General features: G+C 44.4%; 1 protein-coding gene and 1 pseudogene across 1 annotated transcript in view; one reads left to right on the top strand and one right to left on the bottom strand.

Annotated features, from left to right (window-relative positions):
* LOC142445281 (uncharacterized) overlaps window positions 1-18468 on the bottom strand; it is a 112107-nt gene that overhangs the window by 27601 nt on the left and 66038 nt on the right. Inside the window, exons 6-7 of the mRNA XM_075546959.1 lie at window positions 7264-7428; window positions 2810-3109 (exon numbers count right to left, since the gene is read on the bottom strand). Coding sequence (XP_075403074.1) covers window positions 2810-3109; window positions 7264-7428 — 465 coding nt within the window. The remainder of the gene's footprint in view (window positions 1-2809; window positions 3110-7263; window positions 7429-18468) is intronic.
* On the top strand, window positions 5495-6804 carry LOC142444584 (tetraspanin-17-like; annotated as a pseudogene).

The following is an 18468-nucleotide window of genomic DNA, read 5'->3' as shown; positions in this document are numbered from 1 at the left end:
CCTGATATTCACACCAGTAGATAATCCTGTCACCTTCAGGGTGGGCTGCATTCAGTGACCCCTCCGTAATAAACAGAGTAACAGCAGAAGCAGTGGGATGTTACTTTCAAGATTAGGTTACAAAAAGTCTGTGGTTTCTATCTTAAGCATCCTCTTTTATTTCCTTACCCTGAGGGAAGCCAGTTGCCAGGCAGCGAGCTGTCTTATGGGGAGGTCCATAAAACAGCGTACTATCTTATGGGTGGCTAGGAAGGTCTCTGGGATCAGCAATAAACAAGGTACTGGGGTTCTCAATCTAACAGCCCTTGAAATTATAAATGTTGCCAACAAACCTGAGGTGAGACCAGGAGCTGATTTCCCCCTGGTTCAGCCTTTAGATGCAAGCAGGGGACACCCTGATGCCAACTTCATGAAAGACCTGGAGCCAGAGAGAGGCATTCAGCTAGATTCCAGACTTACAGAAACTGTGCAATAATAAGTTTATTATTTTGAACTGGTAACATCTCAGGGTTCGTTGTTAAACAGCAATAGATCACTCATGCCAGGCTCTTAAAGTCACTGTTCTGGTTTTCAGTCTATGCTTTTCGCACGATGCTTCCGATGTGTCATTCTGTGCTCTGGCTGTCAAGTGAAGTACTCAGGCAGGGTTTCCTTTGAAGTGCTCTTTCAGAACAGGGGACAGTGGTTGTCAAGTCTTGTTCATAAATGTTTCTCCAGTGTCTACAACCGAACCTGGCACCTAGACAGATGCTCAATAACTGCTTATTCTAGGCATCATTGTTTTCAAATTGCTTCTCCTTTTCTCTATTGTTCTTCCTTTTGAGATGTAAGAGTTAGAAACTCTGGTAGGCTAATTGGCATTAACTCTGCTATTCCTCCGCTAGAACTACGACAGAACCTGCGGTCTCACCGGAGGCAAATCAGCACCATCCCTCTCCTCATGTCCCTCCTGTGTTTGTGAGCCCGCGAGTACTCTCCCTCCTCACTCCTGCTGGACCGGGAGGCTGTGCCGGCATGCTCCAACAGGAGACCTCATAGATCTACAGGGATAAGTAGTGACTATTGTTATTTTCATTCTAAAAGCTAAACTATGAGGCCTGGAGATGTTAAGTTCTAAACCCAAGATCACCTTGAAATTTAGAAGCAGAACCACTACACCTTAGGCTTCCTGGAAAAAGAAGCATGTTCTGAGGGAGATTCCAATTTAAATTTGGTCCCTCTATGCTGTGCGACCTCATGCAAATTACCCAACCTTCCTGTGTTCGTGATCTGGAACGGGAAAATAATTTCTACATTATAGAGTCGTGTGGGCATTACTCTCGATCTAGCACGTAGGCAGCTTTATGTTTGAACTCTTATTTGCAGCTTCTTTGAATAGGATTGCCGTACTTAGAATAAGCGCACACCTCCATTTAAGGAGATGGCAAAGGAGACGGCGTATCTTCTTGTTTGTAATCCACATCATCACTAGCGCTCTCCTTTCAGTCTTTCAAGATGTCAGTAAAACCAACAAACTATCCCTTCTCACTGGCATTTAGACTCGTTATCTTTTGCCTTTCTTTGACATCCTGTCCCCAATGGGCTCAAATGCTCGTGACATAACTCCAATGATTAGCGAGCACGCGCGTCATTCCTCGCTTCTACACTGCCTGGCAGTTGTTCAGAAACAGGCGCTTCTTGGTGCAGGCAGCTTGCATTCTGAAACAAGGGTGTACCCCAGTTGAAATAAAATAAAGACTCCGCTGAACTACTCACGCATGGGGAAGACAGCAAAGCTGCGCATGCACTTGCCCTGTAAGTTTAGTTAACAGAAAGACAAAACCTAAAAAGAAATTCCGTCTAAAGGATCTAATCCAAATACTTTCTAAAGGTAAGCAGCCAGTACCCTAAACATTTCTTTGGCAAAGATTTTGTGTCAAAACAAATGAACATAAAGATTCATAGTCTAATTCTACACCCCACCCTCCCCCAAAGAAAACACACTCCACGGTTGCATTTCTCTTCCACAGAGTGGTCAAAGGTCAAACCAGTAACCTCACCGCTATCAGACCAGCACTTAACCCACTGCACTACCAGGGCTTCTTCCTAGACTAACGGGTTTCAAATACCACATGTACTCGAATATAAGCTGACCCGAGTATAAGCCGAGGTGCCTAATTCTTACCTGGGAAACCAGAAAAACTGATTGACTCGAGTATAAGCCTAGGGTGGGAAATGCAGGCTGTGAATTAACACAGAAACCAGAGGGGAGAGACGGAGTGCAGCCACAGACACGGCCTGACCACTTCAGCTGCCGGCCTAAGTGAATCACTGCGAATTGGAGACATCCATGTCATAGGACGGCTCTGATTGGTGAGATGTGAGTAAACAAACATCCAAAGCCCTGCAGTGTCAGTGGGGCTTTGAATGAACAGCGGAGGAACGGCAATCACCAGCGAGATGTTACACCTCGTTGGGGTACACTCATCCATGTAAAGACCGAACCCCAGTTTTTCAGCACATTTTTTTTGCTGAAAAACTCAGCTTATACATGAGTATATACAGTAGTTATTTGTAACATATTAATACCAAAGAGACCTTATTCATTTTTGTTTAACATATCCATTGTGTTCTGAGAACAGGAAGCCAAGTCCGGAGAAGTTAAGCACCTGCCTAGATTAAAGACAAGGTTAACGACGAGCAGGGTGTGCTGAGAGGAGGTTCTCATCACTATTGGGCCCTTTCCAGGACACCAAGCCACCGCCGTGCTTCTCTGGGTCTGATTTTAGAAAGGACACTGACCTTTGCCTCACCATCATCTGAAGCCTACCTCTTCCTGGGACTGCTGGAATTGCTGCTTCAGTTGTGCTTGTGCCAGCGTGACTCGTTCAAGTTCCTCTGACTTCTCCTTTACTTCCTTCCTCAGGTCCCCAGAGACGGAGCCATTACTGTCAATTTCCTCCTTCAAGCGAGATTCACATTCTGCAGCCAGGCTCCTGAGCTTTTCCATTTCTTTTTCTTTTAACTCAGCTTCCTGAGCGTATCTTGTGCGGGACTCGCAGAGTTTCTCCTGAAGACGAACTACTTCCCGTTTCAGATCTCGTGTGGCCTCTGCGACTAAGTCAGGTATCTGCAAGATGCATACTGGATTAGTATGCGGGCCACAGTAGCTAGGTAACCACATAGTACTTTCTTATTGAATAATGACATTTTAAATAATATTACTTTAAAGAAATACAATCTACTCAGAAACTTGATTCTGTTAAAAGCATTACTTGTAAGAATTGGGGATGAGATACATGTTGGAATGCCAGTTAGCATGTGATAAACAAGTCAACTCTGCGTAAAAGCGAGTCTGCCTAGGTATTCAAGTGGTTGTCAAGTGCTTAGCTGACAGGAGCACAAGAGGCTATTTTGTAAGATTAAACCACATTCATCTACAAGGAGCCCTGGTGGCATAATGGGTTATGCATTGGGCTGCTAATAGCAAGGTCCCCAGTTTGAAACCACCAGGCCATCCGAAGGAGAAAGATGAGGCTTTCTACTCGCATAGAGATGTACAGTCTCAGAAACCCACAAGGGCAGTTCTTTCCTGCCCTGTAAGGCCACCTGAGTCAAAGTCCACTGGAAGGTGGTGAGCTTTGTTTGTTTTTTTCCCTGAGAGTTACCAGCACAGGAACCCGCAGAGGCAGCTCTACCCTGTCCTATAAGGCTGCTGGGAGTCAGAATCAACGCCTCAGAGAGTTGAGTTTTTGAGACCACATTGAACTCGAGGAAAGAGCTAAATGAAGTCAGTGACCTCGTGGATCACCTGCGCTCGGGAGGGAAAGTCGTTTCCATTGGAAAGAAGTAATCTTAAGTTTCTAATTCTCTTTCAGAGGTAGTGGGTTTCTGTCTGCTTTATTCTTTTAATTTTGTTTTTTAAAGTATAATAAGCCCTCATAGAAGGAGGAGAGGACCTAAGAGGGCCAGGGCCAGGTTGACAATGAAGGGTTTTTAGATTCATTTGTTTTTTTACAATTCTTGGAAGGGAGAATATATTTTTGAGTTTAGAAAGGAAATCAAGTAGAATAAGGTGGTTTAAGGTATTAAGTTTTGTATGGGAAGAAACCAAACTACTCTAAGATGTCTAAATGTTCCAATCTCGTCCTGTATTTCATTGATTTGTTTGGAAAATAATATCTTTGATCCAATGCACTCACTGCCACCAAGCCAACGCCAACTCAAAGTGACCGTGGAGGACAGGGTAGAACTGCCCCTGTGGGTTTCCAAGACTGTAACTCTTTACGGAAGTAGAAAGCCTCATCTTTCTCTCGCCAAGTAGCTGGTGGTTTTGAACTGCTGGCCTTGTGCTTTAGCAGCCCAGCTCCTAATGCACTGTACCACCATAGACATCTATAAATTTGAGGGGTCTAGTGCAAAGTAAAAAGCCAATCTTCCCTTCCCATGAACCTGGTATCCCAACTCATGAAGACAGCGACCCCCCAAGGATTATAATTTCTGCCCTGGTACGTGCTCAATACCTGGATTGGAATGGGGTGGGGGGAGGGGGAAGTCCTTACCAATTTGACCACAAAACGTATTATAGGTTACTTTGCCCCACTCCAAGAAGCCACAGGACCCTGACCTTCCCCGTGTCCACGCTGAAGCCCCCAGTGGACGGCACTGGCAGGATACAGGCATTCCAGGTGTGGTGTGGTGGTAACTCATGAGGCACACAGAGGGCACCAGGGAAGGAGAAAACGGAGGGGGGAGGACTGGGGGTGGCTGAGAGATTTCCGGGAAGGCCGTACTGTGTGTGAGACTAGGCTCCAAGGCCAGGAACATGCGCCGTTGTGCCAATCAGACTCACAAAACATTAATCCAAAGATAGTATTATTGAGAACTTCAAACCAGTGTCTGCAGAACATTAAAATCACAAGAGTGAGGTTTTTCTGGATGAGTGTGGGGCCCCGTGTTATTAAACTGGGTTTGCTGGCTTTGCCCAGTTCTCATTACTTCCACAAGTCCTGGAGCTGAAGCAAAAGTAATTTAGCTCTCATGTGATGTTAAATTGACAGGGTTTCTCAGATGGCTTGCCCACCCAGTATGTTTGTTAAAGGAGTGAATAAAATGGGATTAGAGATTATCGGTTATAGGAACTAGCCAGTTTCCTTGACTAGTTAACAAAAAGTATTAATAGTTAGTGGCCTGCAACCAATCATTTGGTCTAGAAAATGGCATTTAACATACAAATAAAGTATATTGTTAAAAATTTAGGCAGGTTTAAAAAAATATAATTTCCTTCAAGGAAAAATGTTCAGAATTGAAAATAATTACTATAAAAGTGGATAACTTTAGTTATCGAGAAACCTTACGCTTGTTTGTATTGTCCATCACATTCTTTAAAAATTTTAGACAATGTTTTGGACACATAATTCACATATCATACACTGCAGTGGAAAAGGTTGTGCAAGCCTGCCGGCTAGGCCCGGCACTTGGCTCTGGTTCTCAGACCGGAGGGCGGCCGCTCACCATGCACTTCCAGGAACCCGAGGTTGGCCGTTGCAGGAAATACTTCCTGTTGGGCCTCAACATCGTCTTCTGGGTTCTGGGAGCCCCGTTCTTGGCCATGGGCCCCTGGCCAGGAGGGAGAAAGGCATGCTCTCCAACATCATGGAGCTGGGCCCCGTGTGGCTGTTGGTGGTGGCTGGAGGCGTCATGTCGGCGCTGGGCCTTGCCGGCTGCATCCGGGCCCTGCGGGAAAACACCTTCCTGCTCCAGTTTTTCTCCGTGTGCCTCAGCCTCATATTCTTCCTAGAGCTGGCCACGGGGGTCTTGGGCTTGTCTTCAAGGGCTGGATTCGAGACCAGCTCCACTTCTTCATCAAGAACAACGTCACGGCCTAACGGGACGACATCGGCCTCCAGAACCTCCTTGGCTTTGCTCAGGAACACTGGTCTTGCCACGGAGTCCGAGGGCCCCACAACCAGAACCTCAACTTCTGCTACAACTGCAGGGACTTGAACCCAAGCCAGGAGCGCCGTGCGGTGCCCTCCTCCTGCTGTGTCAGAGATCCTGCGGGAGGGTGTTCTCAATACCCAGTGTGGCTACGACATCGGCTCCAGCCACACCGAAGGCGACGTGGGCAGTTAGAGAAGTGGCTGCAGGACAACCTGGATCATCATGGCTGGGGTATTCGTGGGCCTTGTCCTCCTCCAGATCTTTGGCATCCTCTTGGCCCAGGACCTCAGTGAAGGCCAACTGGTGAGGCTGCCACACTGCCACAACCACTCTGCCTGGCCCAGGTCTATGGTGTGGGCTCCCCAGGCTCCCAGTACTGCGCCTGGGTAGGCAAGGCTGCAGGAGATGTTTCTACTGCCACTTGGACTTCCTGTGGGGCCCGTGGGTGCAGGGCACTGATGGTCCTCAAAGAACGCTGCCTTGGCCTTGCCTGCTGGGTATGCATGAGGGGGGTGAGGGCGGGTGTGCACAGGGGAGCCCCCATCTGATGGACTCTCTGGGGTCTAGGAAGGGCACACATATGAGGGTTCAGGTCTGGTGGGGTTGGAGGGTGTTGCTGGGCCAGGGGTCTGCCGGTGTTCCCCCTACCTGGGAAGGACGACCTTCTGTGCATGGCTGTGGGGGTAGGGAGTAGACTTAGGGGTGGGAGCTGTTGCCTGGGACCTGACCTCATGGGACTCCCTTCTCTCCTGGCTGTGACCTGGAGCCTGCCGGTAGCTCGCTGTGGCCTCACTGTTACACACTAAATGGGTCCAAGGGATTTCTCTCCCTTGCTTGCCTCTCAGGATCAAATATGACGATGGCTACAAACTGCTCAAATAAAACTTTGAAAACCAGAAAGAAAGAAAGAAAGAAAGAAAGAAAGAAAGAAAGAAAGAAAGAAAGAAAGAAAGAAAGAAAGAAAGAAAGGTGTGTAATCATTACCACAGTCAACTTTTAGAACATTTTCTTCTTTTGTGTACTCATTACATTTCATTGTTTTTTGATGCTACATATTGAAGGTGTACTATCTAGGCAAATTAGCAATTAACTGTGTAGTCCCTATTCTGGTTAAAGTACATATATTTTCATAGAAATAAATCCAGAGATAGCAGGATTGTATGTTCATGTCATCTATCTGAAGCATCAATTTTGGAGGAAAGGCCAACTACCTTATCTATGTGGTTAAAAGAAATGCAAGGCGCACAAGGAAAGCTATTCGCTTTGTGAACCTTTAGATAGAAATAACCATCTTCTTTAATTACAGACCTACTAAACAGCGATGACCATCATAATGCAGACCTTTGTTTGTAGTTCCTCTTGTTCTTTCTGGTATTTTTGGATCATTTCTTCATATTTTTCCTTTTCAATATCAAGAATCAATTTAGCTTCTTCTTTAAAAAGAAGGGCTTGCTCCTCAAATTCAACTAAATGGCGGGCTCTTTCCTTGGTGAGCTCAGCTTCAATCTAGAAAATAGCATTTAACACACATATAAAGCCATTTTCCTTAAGTATGTTAATTTTGCTTAGAGAATCTTAAAGTTAAATATCGAAAACAACAACAACAAAAACCCTTCTGATTTAGGCTTTGGGTCAGGAAAAAATGGACCTTAGACCAAAAATTCTAAGACTTTGTTAAAGTCTAAAATAAGTATAGAGAATAGAAGACATTTCATCATGACAGCTTTCAGAAATGTTACAAGATTAGTTTCTTGTGTGTATATGTGTATGCACAAATATATCTTAAATTTTATCCCTGTCTGCAGCTCCATAAGAGGGGTGGGGGAGGGGTATCTTGAGGCCCTCAGACTAAAATCGGCTTAAAATCCAGAGGGGATTCCAACGACAAATGTTGACGTCTCAAATGACATTCTGTTGTTGTTGTTGTGAGTGGTCAACAACTGTTGGATGCACAAACTGTTGTTTTAATGTGACAAGACTGGAAAAATGCCTAAAGGACAACCGTCTGTGATATATTCATTTTTAGACACAGCTAGAAACACAGTTGCAGAAGGGAAAGTCTTAGAAATCCACCAGCTAATCTCTTAATCTTCTGTGAACTGTGAAAGGAACCGATGAGGTCTTGGATTCAGATGCGGCCAACTTTAACTTCTGGCTCTCAATCCTGGCCCTGCCACTTGTGAACAGAGCGATCCTCGGTTTGTGACCAGCAAAGTGAGGCTGTAGCCACCTCCCTTGGGAGCCATTATGAGGGTGAAATGAGATGAAGCACGTGTGTAAAGCTGCAGCAGGAGCAGGAATTCAATGGTCTCTGGAGATGAGTTCTATGGTCTCTGGAGATGAGTTCTACGTGCTGATCTTTGGTCTCTATCGGTGAATCAGCATTAAATGAGTGTCTGTTCTGTGGCTCAGTGCTTCCAGAGACCATAATCCACCCCCCAGTCCTGAGCAGCTTTCAGGCAGTGCTACACCTTCACCATTTTCCCATTACTTCAGCCAACATCTTTTTCTCTGTGTGACTTTTCGCTATGGATTTTGGCTCTGCCTCCTGGAGCAATAGAGAGAACAAATCGACCATGGCTGGCCTGGGAGTTCATCTAGTGAGATTAGAGATGAGGCTCCAGGGATGGGCTGGCTCTAGACCGTCACTGTGAAGGGCCATGACCATAAATTCTAAGAGTGAATAAATGCAACGTAATTTAGGAGCAACACTGTCAAAGGGGGTTGACTCTGTGTGATTCAGGTTATTAAGAGGAGGAGGGGAGAGGTCAGCTTGGATTGGTCAAGTGAACACCCAGGAACTAAGCTCTCGGGAAACAGGAAGGCCGATAGGCCAGTTTATGTCAGTGGTTCTTAACCTTCCTCATGCCACAACCCTTTCATACAGTTCCTCATGCAGTGGTGACCACCCAACCATAAAATTAGTTTCATTGCAACTTCATAACTGTCATTTTGCTACTGTGATGAATCGGGCGACCCTGTGACAGGGTTGTTTGACCCCCAAAGGGGTTGCGACCCACAGGTTGAGAACCGCTAGTTTACAGGAAGCCTTTTAATCAAGTAGAATGCAGATAGCACACCAGTGCTGGTTCGGAGTCTATCCAATTTACTGCATTGGGTGTAGGAAGACTGAGCAAAATAATTATATTGATACACAATATAATTTGTCTCTGCTCTTTCCAAATACATCTCTGGACTGTCTGGGGGAACAGGCTACCGATCCGTCTTTTGGAAACATTATAGGATGTTTCAGATGCGCAACTTCCAGCCTGCTGTTTGTTAGGTGCCCTCGACTTGGTTCCGACCCATAGCAACCTTATGCACAACAGAAGGAAACACTGCCCGGTCCTGCAGCTCCCGCGCTGCTGTTCCTGTGCTTGCACCCATTGTGGCCGCCACGGTGTCACCCTCTCCTGCAGGTTCTTCGTGCCTTCGCCGCTCCTCTATTTGCCAAGCATGCTCTCCTTTCCAGGGACTGGTCTCTCTGGACAGCACACCCAAAGTACTTGAAGACCAAAGTCTCGCCATCTTTTCCTCTTAGGAGCACTCTGGCTGTACTTCTTCCAATAGAGATTGGTTTTTCCTTCCCCCCTCCCCGACCGGTTTATCCTTTTAGCAGTCCATGGTACTTACAAAATTCTTCTCTAGAACCACAATTCACATACATCGATTCTCCTTCAGTTTTCCTTGTTAAGTGTCCAACTTTCACATGCATATGAGGCCATGGAAAAGACCATGACTCGGGTCAGGTACACCTAGTTCTTGAAGTAGCCTCCTTGCTTTTAAATCCCCTAAAGAGGTCTTGTGCAGCAGACTTATCCAATGCAACACGTCTTTTGATCTTTTGACTGCTGTTTCCACGAGCATTGATTATAGATCCAAGCAAGACAAAATCCTCGACAACTTCTTCAATCTTTTCTCAGTTTATCATGATGTTACCTATTAGTCCAATTATGAGGATTTTGGTCTTCTTTATATTGAATTGTGATCCATACTGAAGTGCAATTACCGAACTTCAACAGCAAGTACTTCAAGGCCTCCTCACTCTGAGCAAGCAAGAATTGTGTCATCTTTATATCTCAAGCTGGTAATAAGCCTTCCTCGAATCCTGGTGCCTTTCTTTTTCAAATCACCCGGCTTCTCTGATGATTTGTTCAGCACGCACACTGAGCAAGTATGGTGAGAGGATACAATCCTGATGTCAAACTTTTTGAATTACCCTTTTAATAAATTGGATCTTTTTATTTGTTCAATGGACTCTCAACGAACTATATCAAAATGAAAATGCCCATACATGATCCTCTTTCTATGGGGCCACCTTTGTGTGAAGTCATAAACTCACGCCAGGGTACAGGACTCGGTGAGAAGAGTATAGGCTAGATGCCAGGTGTCTTCACACCCGCGGCCTGTGCCCTTGTGCAGGGTGGAGCCTGAGCACCATGACTTGACTACAGCAGCGCAGGCCCTCTCTAACCTGACTTCCATGCTTTCCCTTTGATCACTGTTCCCCAGCCGCACTGGGATAAACAAGCCCTAAGCACACGAACAAAGGCAATCAAATGGCAAACATTTGGGAAAGCTGACAGTTATAACTCAGGAGTTAACAACCCACAAGATGCTGTGACACCATTAAAAAGGGAAAACAAAGCAACCCAAACTCAACAAACGCTTTTTGAGAAGCTGGAGAAAAATGTGTGCCGAGGTACGGAAAGACTTGGTGTTAAAAAACACTCCCTTGTGTGGGTTAATTGGCAGATGCAAGTCGTTATTATAGGTCAAAAGGCATCTTTCAAAATATCGGCTGATTAAATTAAGAGAACGGGCTGTACACAAACGAACGAAGACAGGACAAAGTGAAAATCCGAGGTCAGCAGGGCTCTGGAAGAAGCTTTTGAAAAGCAGTTCTTTAACTATTTTATGAGGGAAAGGACACCCAGGGCAGCAGCAGGGTCGCTGGATGGAGATGAACAAAGGAAGCATTCAGGGGAGAAAAGCGGGGGCAGGGGGGCTGACTTCACTAACTGCAGAATGTTCTGTCCTGCCTGACTCAGGAAGCGGGGGATCCTCTTCACCCCAGTCTGTCCCTTGAAATGAACTGTGTAGACAAAGGGGAAGGGATGGAAGGAATGACTGGCGGAAGGGAGAGGAAAAGCACAATGGGAAAAGGGGAAAGAGTGGACTGACTTCTAAACTTTTTGCCTAACCTGAGAACGAGAAACAAACTGTGAGCCTCCGACGGCATTTCTGCACCTTCGGGGCAGTGGCAATGGATGCTAAGAGCCATGTGAGGGCCTGGATGCCATAGCAGAGATGAGGCTACCGGTCCCTTCCTGATATGATGAGTCTGAACAAAATGATGAGCCCGCAAACAATCCTTTGCTTAAATCAATAGAATATTTTTCATTGGGAAGATGAAGTTATGCCATGTTGTCATGTTTGTTTTCATGTGCTGATAACTATTAGGTTACTATGTCTTGACTAGCAGGGCTTAATTTTATGTAAAATAAATGAATTTTATTACAGCGCACATAGAACGCATGAACAACTCCACACTAAAAAATTTGATACTCACGGGGGGAATGTTTATTTCTCAAAGAGAGGCGTTAATAATATAGGCACTCTAGAATCACATAAAATAAATTCAATTATTCTCTCTGCATGTTCCAGGTTGTAATTTTTTCCCTTTTTATTTATTGATACCTCCTTCGGCTCAAATTCCATCTCCTTGGTCAAGACCTCCTTGGTGACTCCAGAGCATTTTGCATGTACTCTTCTTTAATTACTTTTGCACCTGGGCTTGCAGTGGATTCTGAGTATTTTATTAAGTCTGTGACTGATACTGATGTGTGAAATACTCTCTTTTCACTGGCTAGCTTCCAAGTGAGCTATTTGAGGCTGATCTTGGCTTTATTATTTCCCTCCTCATACGAAGCAATTACTGTGTCATAGCAGCCAGTTAAGCGGCCTGGTGGAACTGTGGCTGAGACCTGCTAACCTCACGGCTGGTGATTCCAACACCCCAGCTTTTCCATAGGAGAAAAAGGAGGCTGTCTGCTTCCATTAAGATGTATAGCCTCAGAAACCTTATATAGGGTTGCTTTGAGCCAGAATCAACTGAATACAACTTGTTGTATATAACATTCAGTTATTACTCACGTTTTAAAATTCCAATGGGAACTCCAAATGTCCGTGTGAGCAGATAATATATTACCATTTGATATTCAGTATTTTATTTTTAAAATAGAGCTCCACACCAAACTGACCCCCTCCCTAGAAGTATATGTTACAGAGAACAACTAAATCTGCAGGTTGGGCAAGAATGGCTGGCCTGACACACCTACACAGAAGCAAACCAAGAAGGATAAAGAGCGAGTGAGGCTCAGGACCCCCATATCCACACACCAAACCCTCAGGATGACGTCCTTGCAGGGAGCTGCTAAAGCAGAGGCCAATAACAGCTCGAGACACGACGTCCCCTCACTGGAGCATACCATGACAAAGGACAACACTGGGGATGCATGGTGGGGAGTGAGTCTGATCTGAACCCTCCACAGTGGATCGAACCAAGAAGGGAACATAACAGATCAGCAACGGGAGCAAAGCCAAGCCAAAATACCCCTAAAGAGCCCCCCAAAGAGAATTCAGGCTAGGAGTGGCAGTTGCCAGAACCCCCCAGGACCAGTGGGGAGATAGTCATAAAGGTCAGTAGACAGTCCTGGGATTATCTATGCTTTTTCGAGGGTTTTGGGGGTAATTATTATATATATTTTTTTAATTGCGTTTTTGGGGTTTCTTTTTGTATTGTCTACGTTATTGTTGGTTTGCCGACCTATATTAGATAGGCATGGGAAGCAAGCCCGAGGAGAAAGCAATAAGAACAAAGGTTCAGGAGGAGCCAGGGAATTGAGCAGTGAGCAAACAATGCCATAGAAAGAGGAACAACTAGGGAATTAAAATCAACAATGAGGAGGACGTAGAGATGCTGGGGCGTTGGAGCAACAGCAATCTACCTGAGAAGAATCACTAAGAGGCAGAAGAAGGGCGAGCATGATGGTGGGAAAGGAGAAAGATAAAAAGAAACAGAGGAAAGATCTAGGAAGCAAAGCTACAGGTAGAGGTATAAACATAGGTGTACTTATAGAAACATATTAATTACATAAAAATAGAGGTATTGGCATATGTACATATATTTATGTATATGGAAATACATTGAGGAAGTGGACAGACATTGGGCCTCTGCTCTAGCCCTCCCTTAACGCAAAAGCACTTTGTTCTAACAACCTGGCATTCTGTGATGCTCACACTCCCTACACAATCGCTGAAGACAAAATGGGTGCACAGGCAAGTGTGGTGAAGAAAGCTGATAGTGCCCAGCTGTCAAAAGATATAGTGGCGGGGGTCTTAAAGGCTTAAGTTAAATAAGCGACCATCTAGCAACTAAGCAACAGGACCACATGGTAGAAGCATCCAACCTGTGTGAGCATGAGGTGTTGATGGGATCATGTAACAGGCATCAGAAGACCCAAAACAAACAAGAAAACATATTGCTGAGAAGGAGGGAGGTTGAAACAGAGACCCAAAGCCCATCTGCAGACAATGGGACATCCCCTCACAGAAGAGTCAAAAGGAAGGCATGAGTCAACCAGGGTGAAGTATAGCGCTGATGAAATGCACAAGATTCCTCTGGTTCATTGACGCTTCCTCACCCACCCCCCCCTACCATGACCCCAATCCTGCCTTTCACTGTGGGCTAGGCCAGAGCATGTACACAGGTACAGATAAGAGCTCAGAACACATTGAATCCAGGTGGGATAAACCCCTGAGGAACAGAAATGGGAGTAGTGATACCAGGAGCGTAAGGGGAAGGTGAGGAGAGGAAGGGGAAGAAACCGCAGGGGAAGAGAGACAGCAGTCGGCAGAAGATATGAAAATAATAATAATTTATAATTTATCAAGGGATCACGAGGGTGGAAGGAGGGAGGGAAGGTAAAAAGAGGAGCTGATACCAAGGGCTCAAATACAAAGTAAATGTTTAGAAAATAATGATGGCAACATAAGTACAAATATGCTTGATACAATTGATTCATGGATTGTTATAAGCACTTTAAGAGCAAACAAAAGAGCTTTAAGAGCCTCCAATAGAATAATCTTAAAAAAATAGAGCTCCTAAAAAGAAATTATTATGTTATTTTCTAAAAGTTAAAAGCAAATGCTGAGGGCTTGGGGAGAAGTTACTGTAAACTAATACTTCAGATGATATATGAATTAATGACTACAGAACAAGTTATCTAGAGAACTCAAAAATAAAATTTATAATGAAAGATCACTCGTAAGGAGTCGGCAGGCCAAGTCCCGCCCAGAGCTGGGTGAATTTAAGGTAGAAGCGGCACCTGCTCATGGAGCGCCTGCTAGGGGCCACAGAGGGAGGATACAGGATGCTTTTCATGTGTTACTGTATTTCATCCTTACTGGGAAAAAGATACGGTAGTAATTTTTATGATTTCAAATGAGGAAATAGGCTCAGAGAAGTTAATTACCAATATTATAAAACTACTACAAGGTGTAAAGGGTGTGCACGCAGAGATGTTTCCTGCTGATCCCACATTTGTGTGTTTACCTATTCCACACAGCCTGTCTCCATACACATCTACACGGCACAGTTGTTAAAGGCTGGCCTTGATATTTTAGTTCCCAGATATTGGACTATTCCTAGAGATCTTTCTGTAAATGACTATAATTTAATTTAGTTATGGTTAGAGAAATTGCTTTGTATGGTTTGAGGTCTTTTATACATATTGACGTTCATTTTTGGCACAGAATATGGACTTTTGGGGTTGAGTATCCCATATAAACTTGAGGAGGATGTTTATCATGTGACTGTTGAGCGGAGAGGTCCTTGATTATGGATTAGGCTAGGCTTGCTAACAGCGTTGCTCAAGTTTTCTCTAGCTGGCTCTCCCCAGTGTGAGCAGCAGGAGGACTTTGTCAGGAGTGCCGGAAGAGGAGCCCCTCCCAGGACTAGGGAGAGTTCAACATCATGATATGGATGAAATAAAGCTCTGGAGAGTAAAGCCTTTGGGGTCTTTATTTGCTGATGAGACATGACTCTAAATGGGAAGAAACAGCTGCAAAACTCAATTTGTAATTGGAACTTGGAATGTACACAGCATGAATTTAAGAATATTGACAGTTACCCAAACTGTCATTTAACACATACACATTACTATCCTAGGCATTCATGAGCTGAAGTAAACTAGTACTGGCCACTTTGATTAAGAAAATCAGATGGTTTACTATTCGAGAAAGGACAGATTTATGCGGAATGCCATTGTATTTATTATCAAAAGTACAGCTCCAGATCTATCTTGAAGTACAATGCTGTCTGTGATCATCCTATCATATTTTACATCTATCTACATATCAGATGCAGATTATATCTATCTGCATACAAGGAAATTCAGTAAATACAACTAGTATTCAAAGTTATGCACCAACCATTAAAGTTAGTAATGAAGAAATTAAATAATTTTATCAAAATGCTCAGTCTGAAATTCACCAAACGTGCATTCAAGACGCATTGATAATTATGGGCAATGGGAATGAAAAAGCTGGAAACGAAGTGGAGAGAACAGTGGTAAGAAAACATGGCCTTGGCGATAGAAATGAAGCTGGAGGTCACGTGATAGTTTCACAAGACCAACAACTTTTTCATTACACATAACTTTTGCAACAACACAACACATTTGTGTTGCTGCAACAACACGACACATTTCTCCAAGTGCAATACACAGGGATTATAAAGATGAGATCTGGGGGAAGAGATGGTGGAGAAGCACCGCATCAGCAGCTACAACCAGACCAGGGGCTGACTGGGGAACAGACCATGACTTGCTCATATGCAAATTCAGGTTGAGGCTAGAAAAAATTAAAACAAGCCAATGCGAGCCAAACGATGACCTTGACTCTATCCTACCTGAAGCTTGAGAATATCTCAAGAAGAGATTGGATGCTTTGACCATTAGTGACAGAAGTCCTGATGAGCTGTGGGGTTCTATCAAGCTCCTCCTACATGAAGAAAGCAAGAAGTCATTAAAATGACAGAAAGAAAGAAAACACAAAGTGGATGTCAGAAGAGATTCTGAAACTTGCTCTTACTCAGAGTAGCTGAGGCAAATGGAAGAAATGGTAAAGCAAAAGAGATGAACAGAAAATTTCAAAGAGTAGGTCCGAGAGACAAATTAATGGCACCCTCTATAACTGCCTTATGCACCAGGAGGATGATTGACAATGTTCTCTGTCACGAAACAATAGTGAGTCCTCTAAAGTGAACTAGAGGTGTATGCAAACCATAGATACGCGGATGGATTCTGGGCTCACACTTAATTCTAGCCCTAATGTAAGAGCAATTAGTTCTCGTAACATGGCCCTGCTTGATGCGCTTGCTTATGAAGAGATCTCTGAAGCTCTAGGTGCTAGAGAAAAGTGTGGTGAGGAAAGCAGATGGTGCCTGACTATTAGAAACAACAGCATCTGGGGTCCCAAAGACCTGTCTTCAAACAAGCAGCAACCTAAGTGAGCCATCAACTAAGTCCATATGGAAGAAGCACACCAGTCTGTGTGATCCAACGATTATAAGTGATAAAATCCAAATCTGAAGGAGGGAATGGCATCAGAGCGTAAACTGTAAACAGCTGGATTGCAGAAGGCTCTCTTTGACCGTAGAAGCCCAAAACCCATTTGCAGGTTCTACACATGGGTTAAGCCTCTGGAGAAACCTCTCAGAGCATCGTAGAAGGATGAGCAAACTTGTTATTAAACAGAGAGCCTTGTCAAGTTACTTATGGCAGATGCAGTTAGGTTACAGTGTGATACCTTATCACTTGATCTTCTCTTGGACTCACTTTAATGTTGCTTCATAAGAAAAAGGAAAAGCAAAGAGGTGATATCAGCATGTGGACGGTGTCTCCAGTGAATTCCCTCTGGCTGTGGCCCTTCCTCTCGTGCAGAGTGTAATGGAAAGTGAGTTGTGACGGAACCAATTAGGTTAAAATCTAATACATTGTCACTGGATCTCTCCTTTGACTCATTTTATTTTATTTTTCTGGTTTTTAATATTCCCTACTTTCTTTTAAATTGGGGTTTCCCTCGGGTTTATTTTGGTGGCGGTGGTGGTTTAAAAATATTTTTTATTTTTGTTTTTTGCTATGTTTTTCAGTATATGCAATCCAGGATAGGTGATTCTGTAAGGACAGTAACCGGGTTGATGTCTTATTGGGGGGTATGGGAGGGGACGTTGGAGGGAAATGGGGAGCAAGTAGAAAATCCTGGCTGTGTTTCTTCCAAGACCGATTGTTGAGTGCGAGGAGGAGGAAAACGCTGTGACTGATTGTGGTGATGCTTGCACAATGATTTTTGATAAGAGAGAACGATTCTCTCCTTAGCTGGGGACATTTTCTCAAGTTGTGTCCAGAGGGTGACGACCAAGCAGCTGCTGCCATACGAAACTGTTCTCTGGTGAGCCCCAAAGCAACAGACACTTGGACAATGGGAATTAGTGAACCTTACTGGAGATTCAAGTCAAGATAGAGGAGCACATGTCTTGAAGAAGTACATCACATTTCTGTTGTTAGGTTAAGCAGGGGGCAAGCTGCCATTGGGGAAAAATGCTTCATAATACTTATCTGAAACCCAAGAGGTGAATACTCCCAGTTTATGCTTTTTGAAAAACTCCTCTTTACTGGGGGCTCGTACAGCTCTTATCACAATCCATACATACATCCATTGTGTCAAGCACATTTGTACATTTGTTGCCATCATCATTCTCAAAACATTTTCTTTCTACTTGAGCCTTTGGTATTGGCTCCTCATTTTTTCCCTTCCCTTCCTCTCTCATTCTCCCTCCCTCCTGAACCCTTGAGAATTTATAAATTATTATTATTTTGTCATGTCTTACACTGACCAATGTCTCCCTTCACCCACTTTTCTGTGGTCCGTCCTCCTGGGAGGGGGTTCTATGTAGATCATTTCTCCTCCCACCTCCCCCTTAATTGGATATATGTGACCTACTTTCTATCCATCCGTTAGGGCCCTGCCTACGTGCTACAGACTAGTAGGACTTTAGACTCTGGCCTTTCGAGATGCACAGTGTTCTTCATGGGCCACGCCAGAAGGATTTGATGGGGAAGCCCCACTAAGTATATCAAACGTACCAAAGACTGCTAAAGACTGTCCAAAGCATAATCGTGGGAAAAAAATATGGCCAGAATTCTCCTTAGAGGCAAGGATGGTGAGACTCCCAATTCCCATAAAGATGTGTAGTCTGGCTCTTCCCAGAGCAGCTTGAGGCGATGTGTCAAAATGGTTTCCTATTCACTTTACCCAGAAAATTCCACAAAATCCTGCTACTCAAGAAGAATGGAATCTTCGGGTCCATTTTAAGAACACCTGAGAAACTTCCCGGTCGTTGAGGGCACACATACCTGGAAAGCCTCCAAGTATGTGAAAGCGTTCACTTTGCAGAAGCAGTGTGCTGTCTGACGTCACCGT

This window comes from Tenrec ecaudatus, chromosome 4, assembly GCF_050624435.1.
Source record: "Tenrec ecaudatus isolate mTenEca1 chromosome 4, mTenEca1.hap1, whole genome shotgun sequence".
Lineage (NCBI taxonomy): Eukaryota > Metazoa > Chordata > Mammalia > Afrosoricida > Tenrecidae > Tenrec > Tenrec ecaudatus.
The sequence above is the reverse complement of the archived record's forward strand: the minus strand, read 5'-3'. Positions and strand labels throughout refer to the sequence as shown.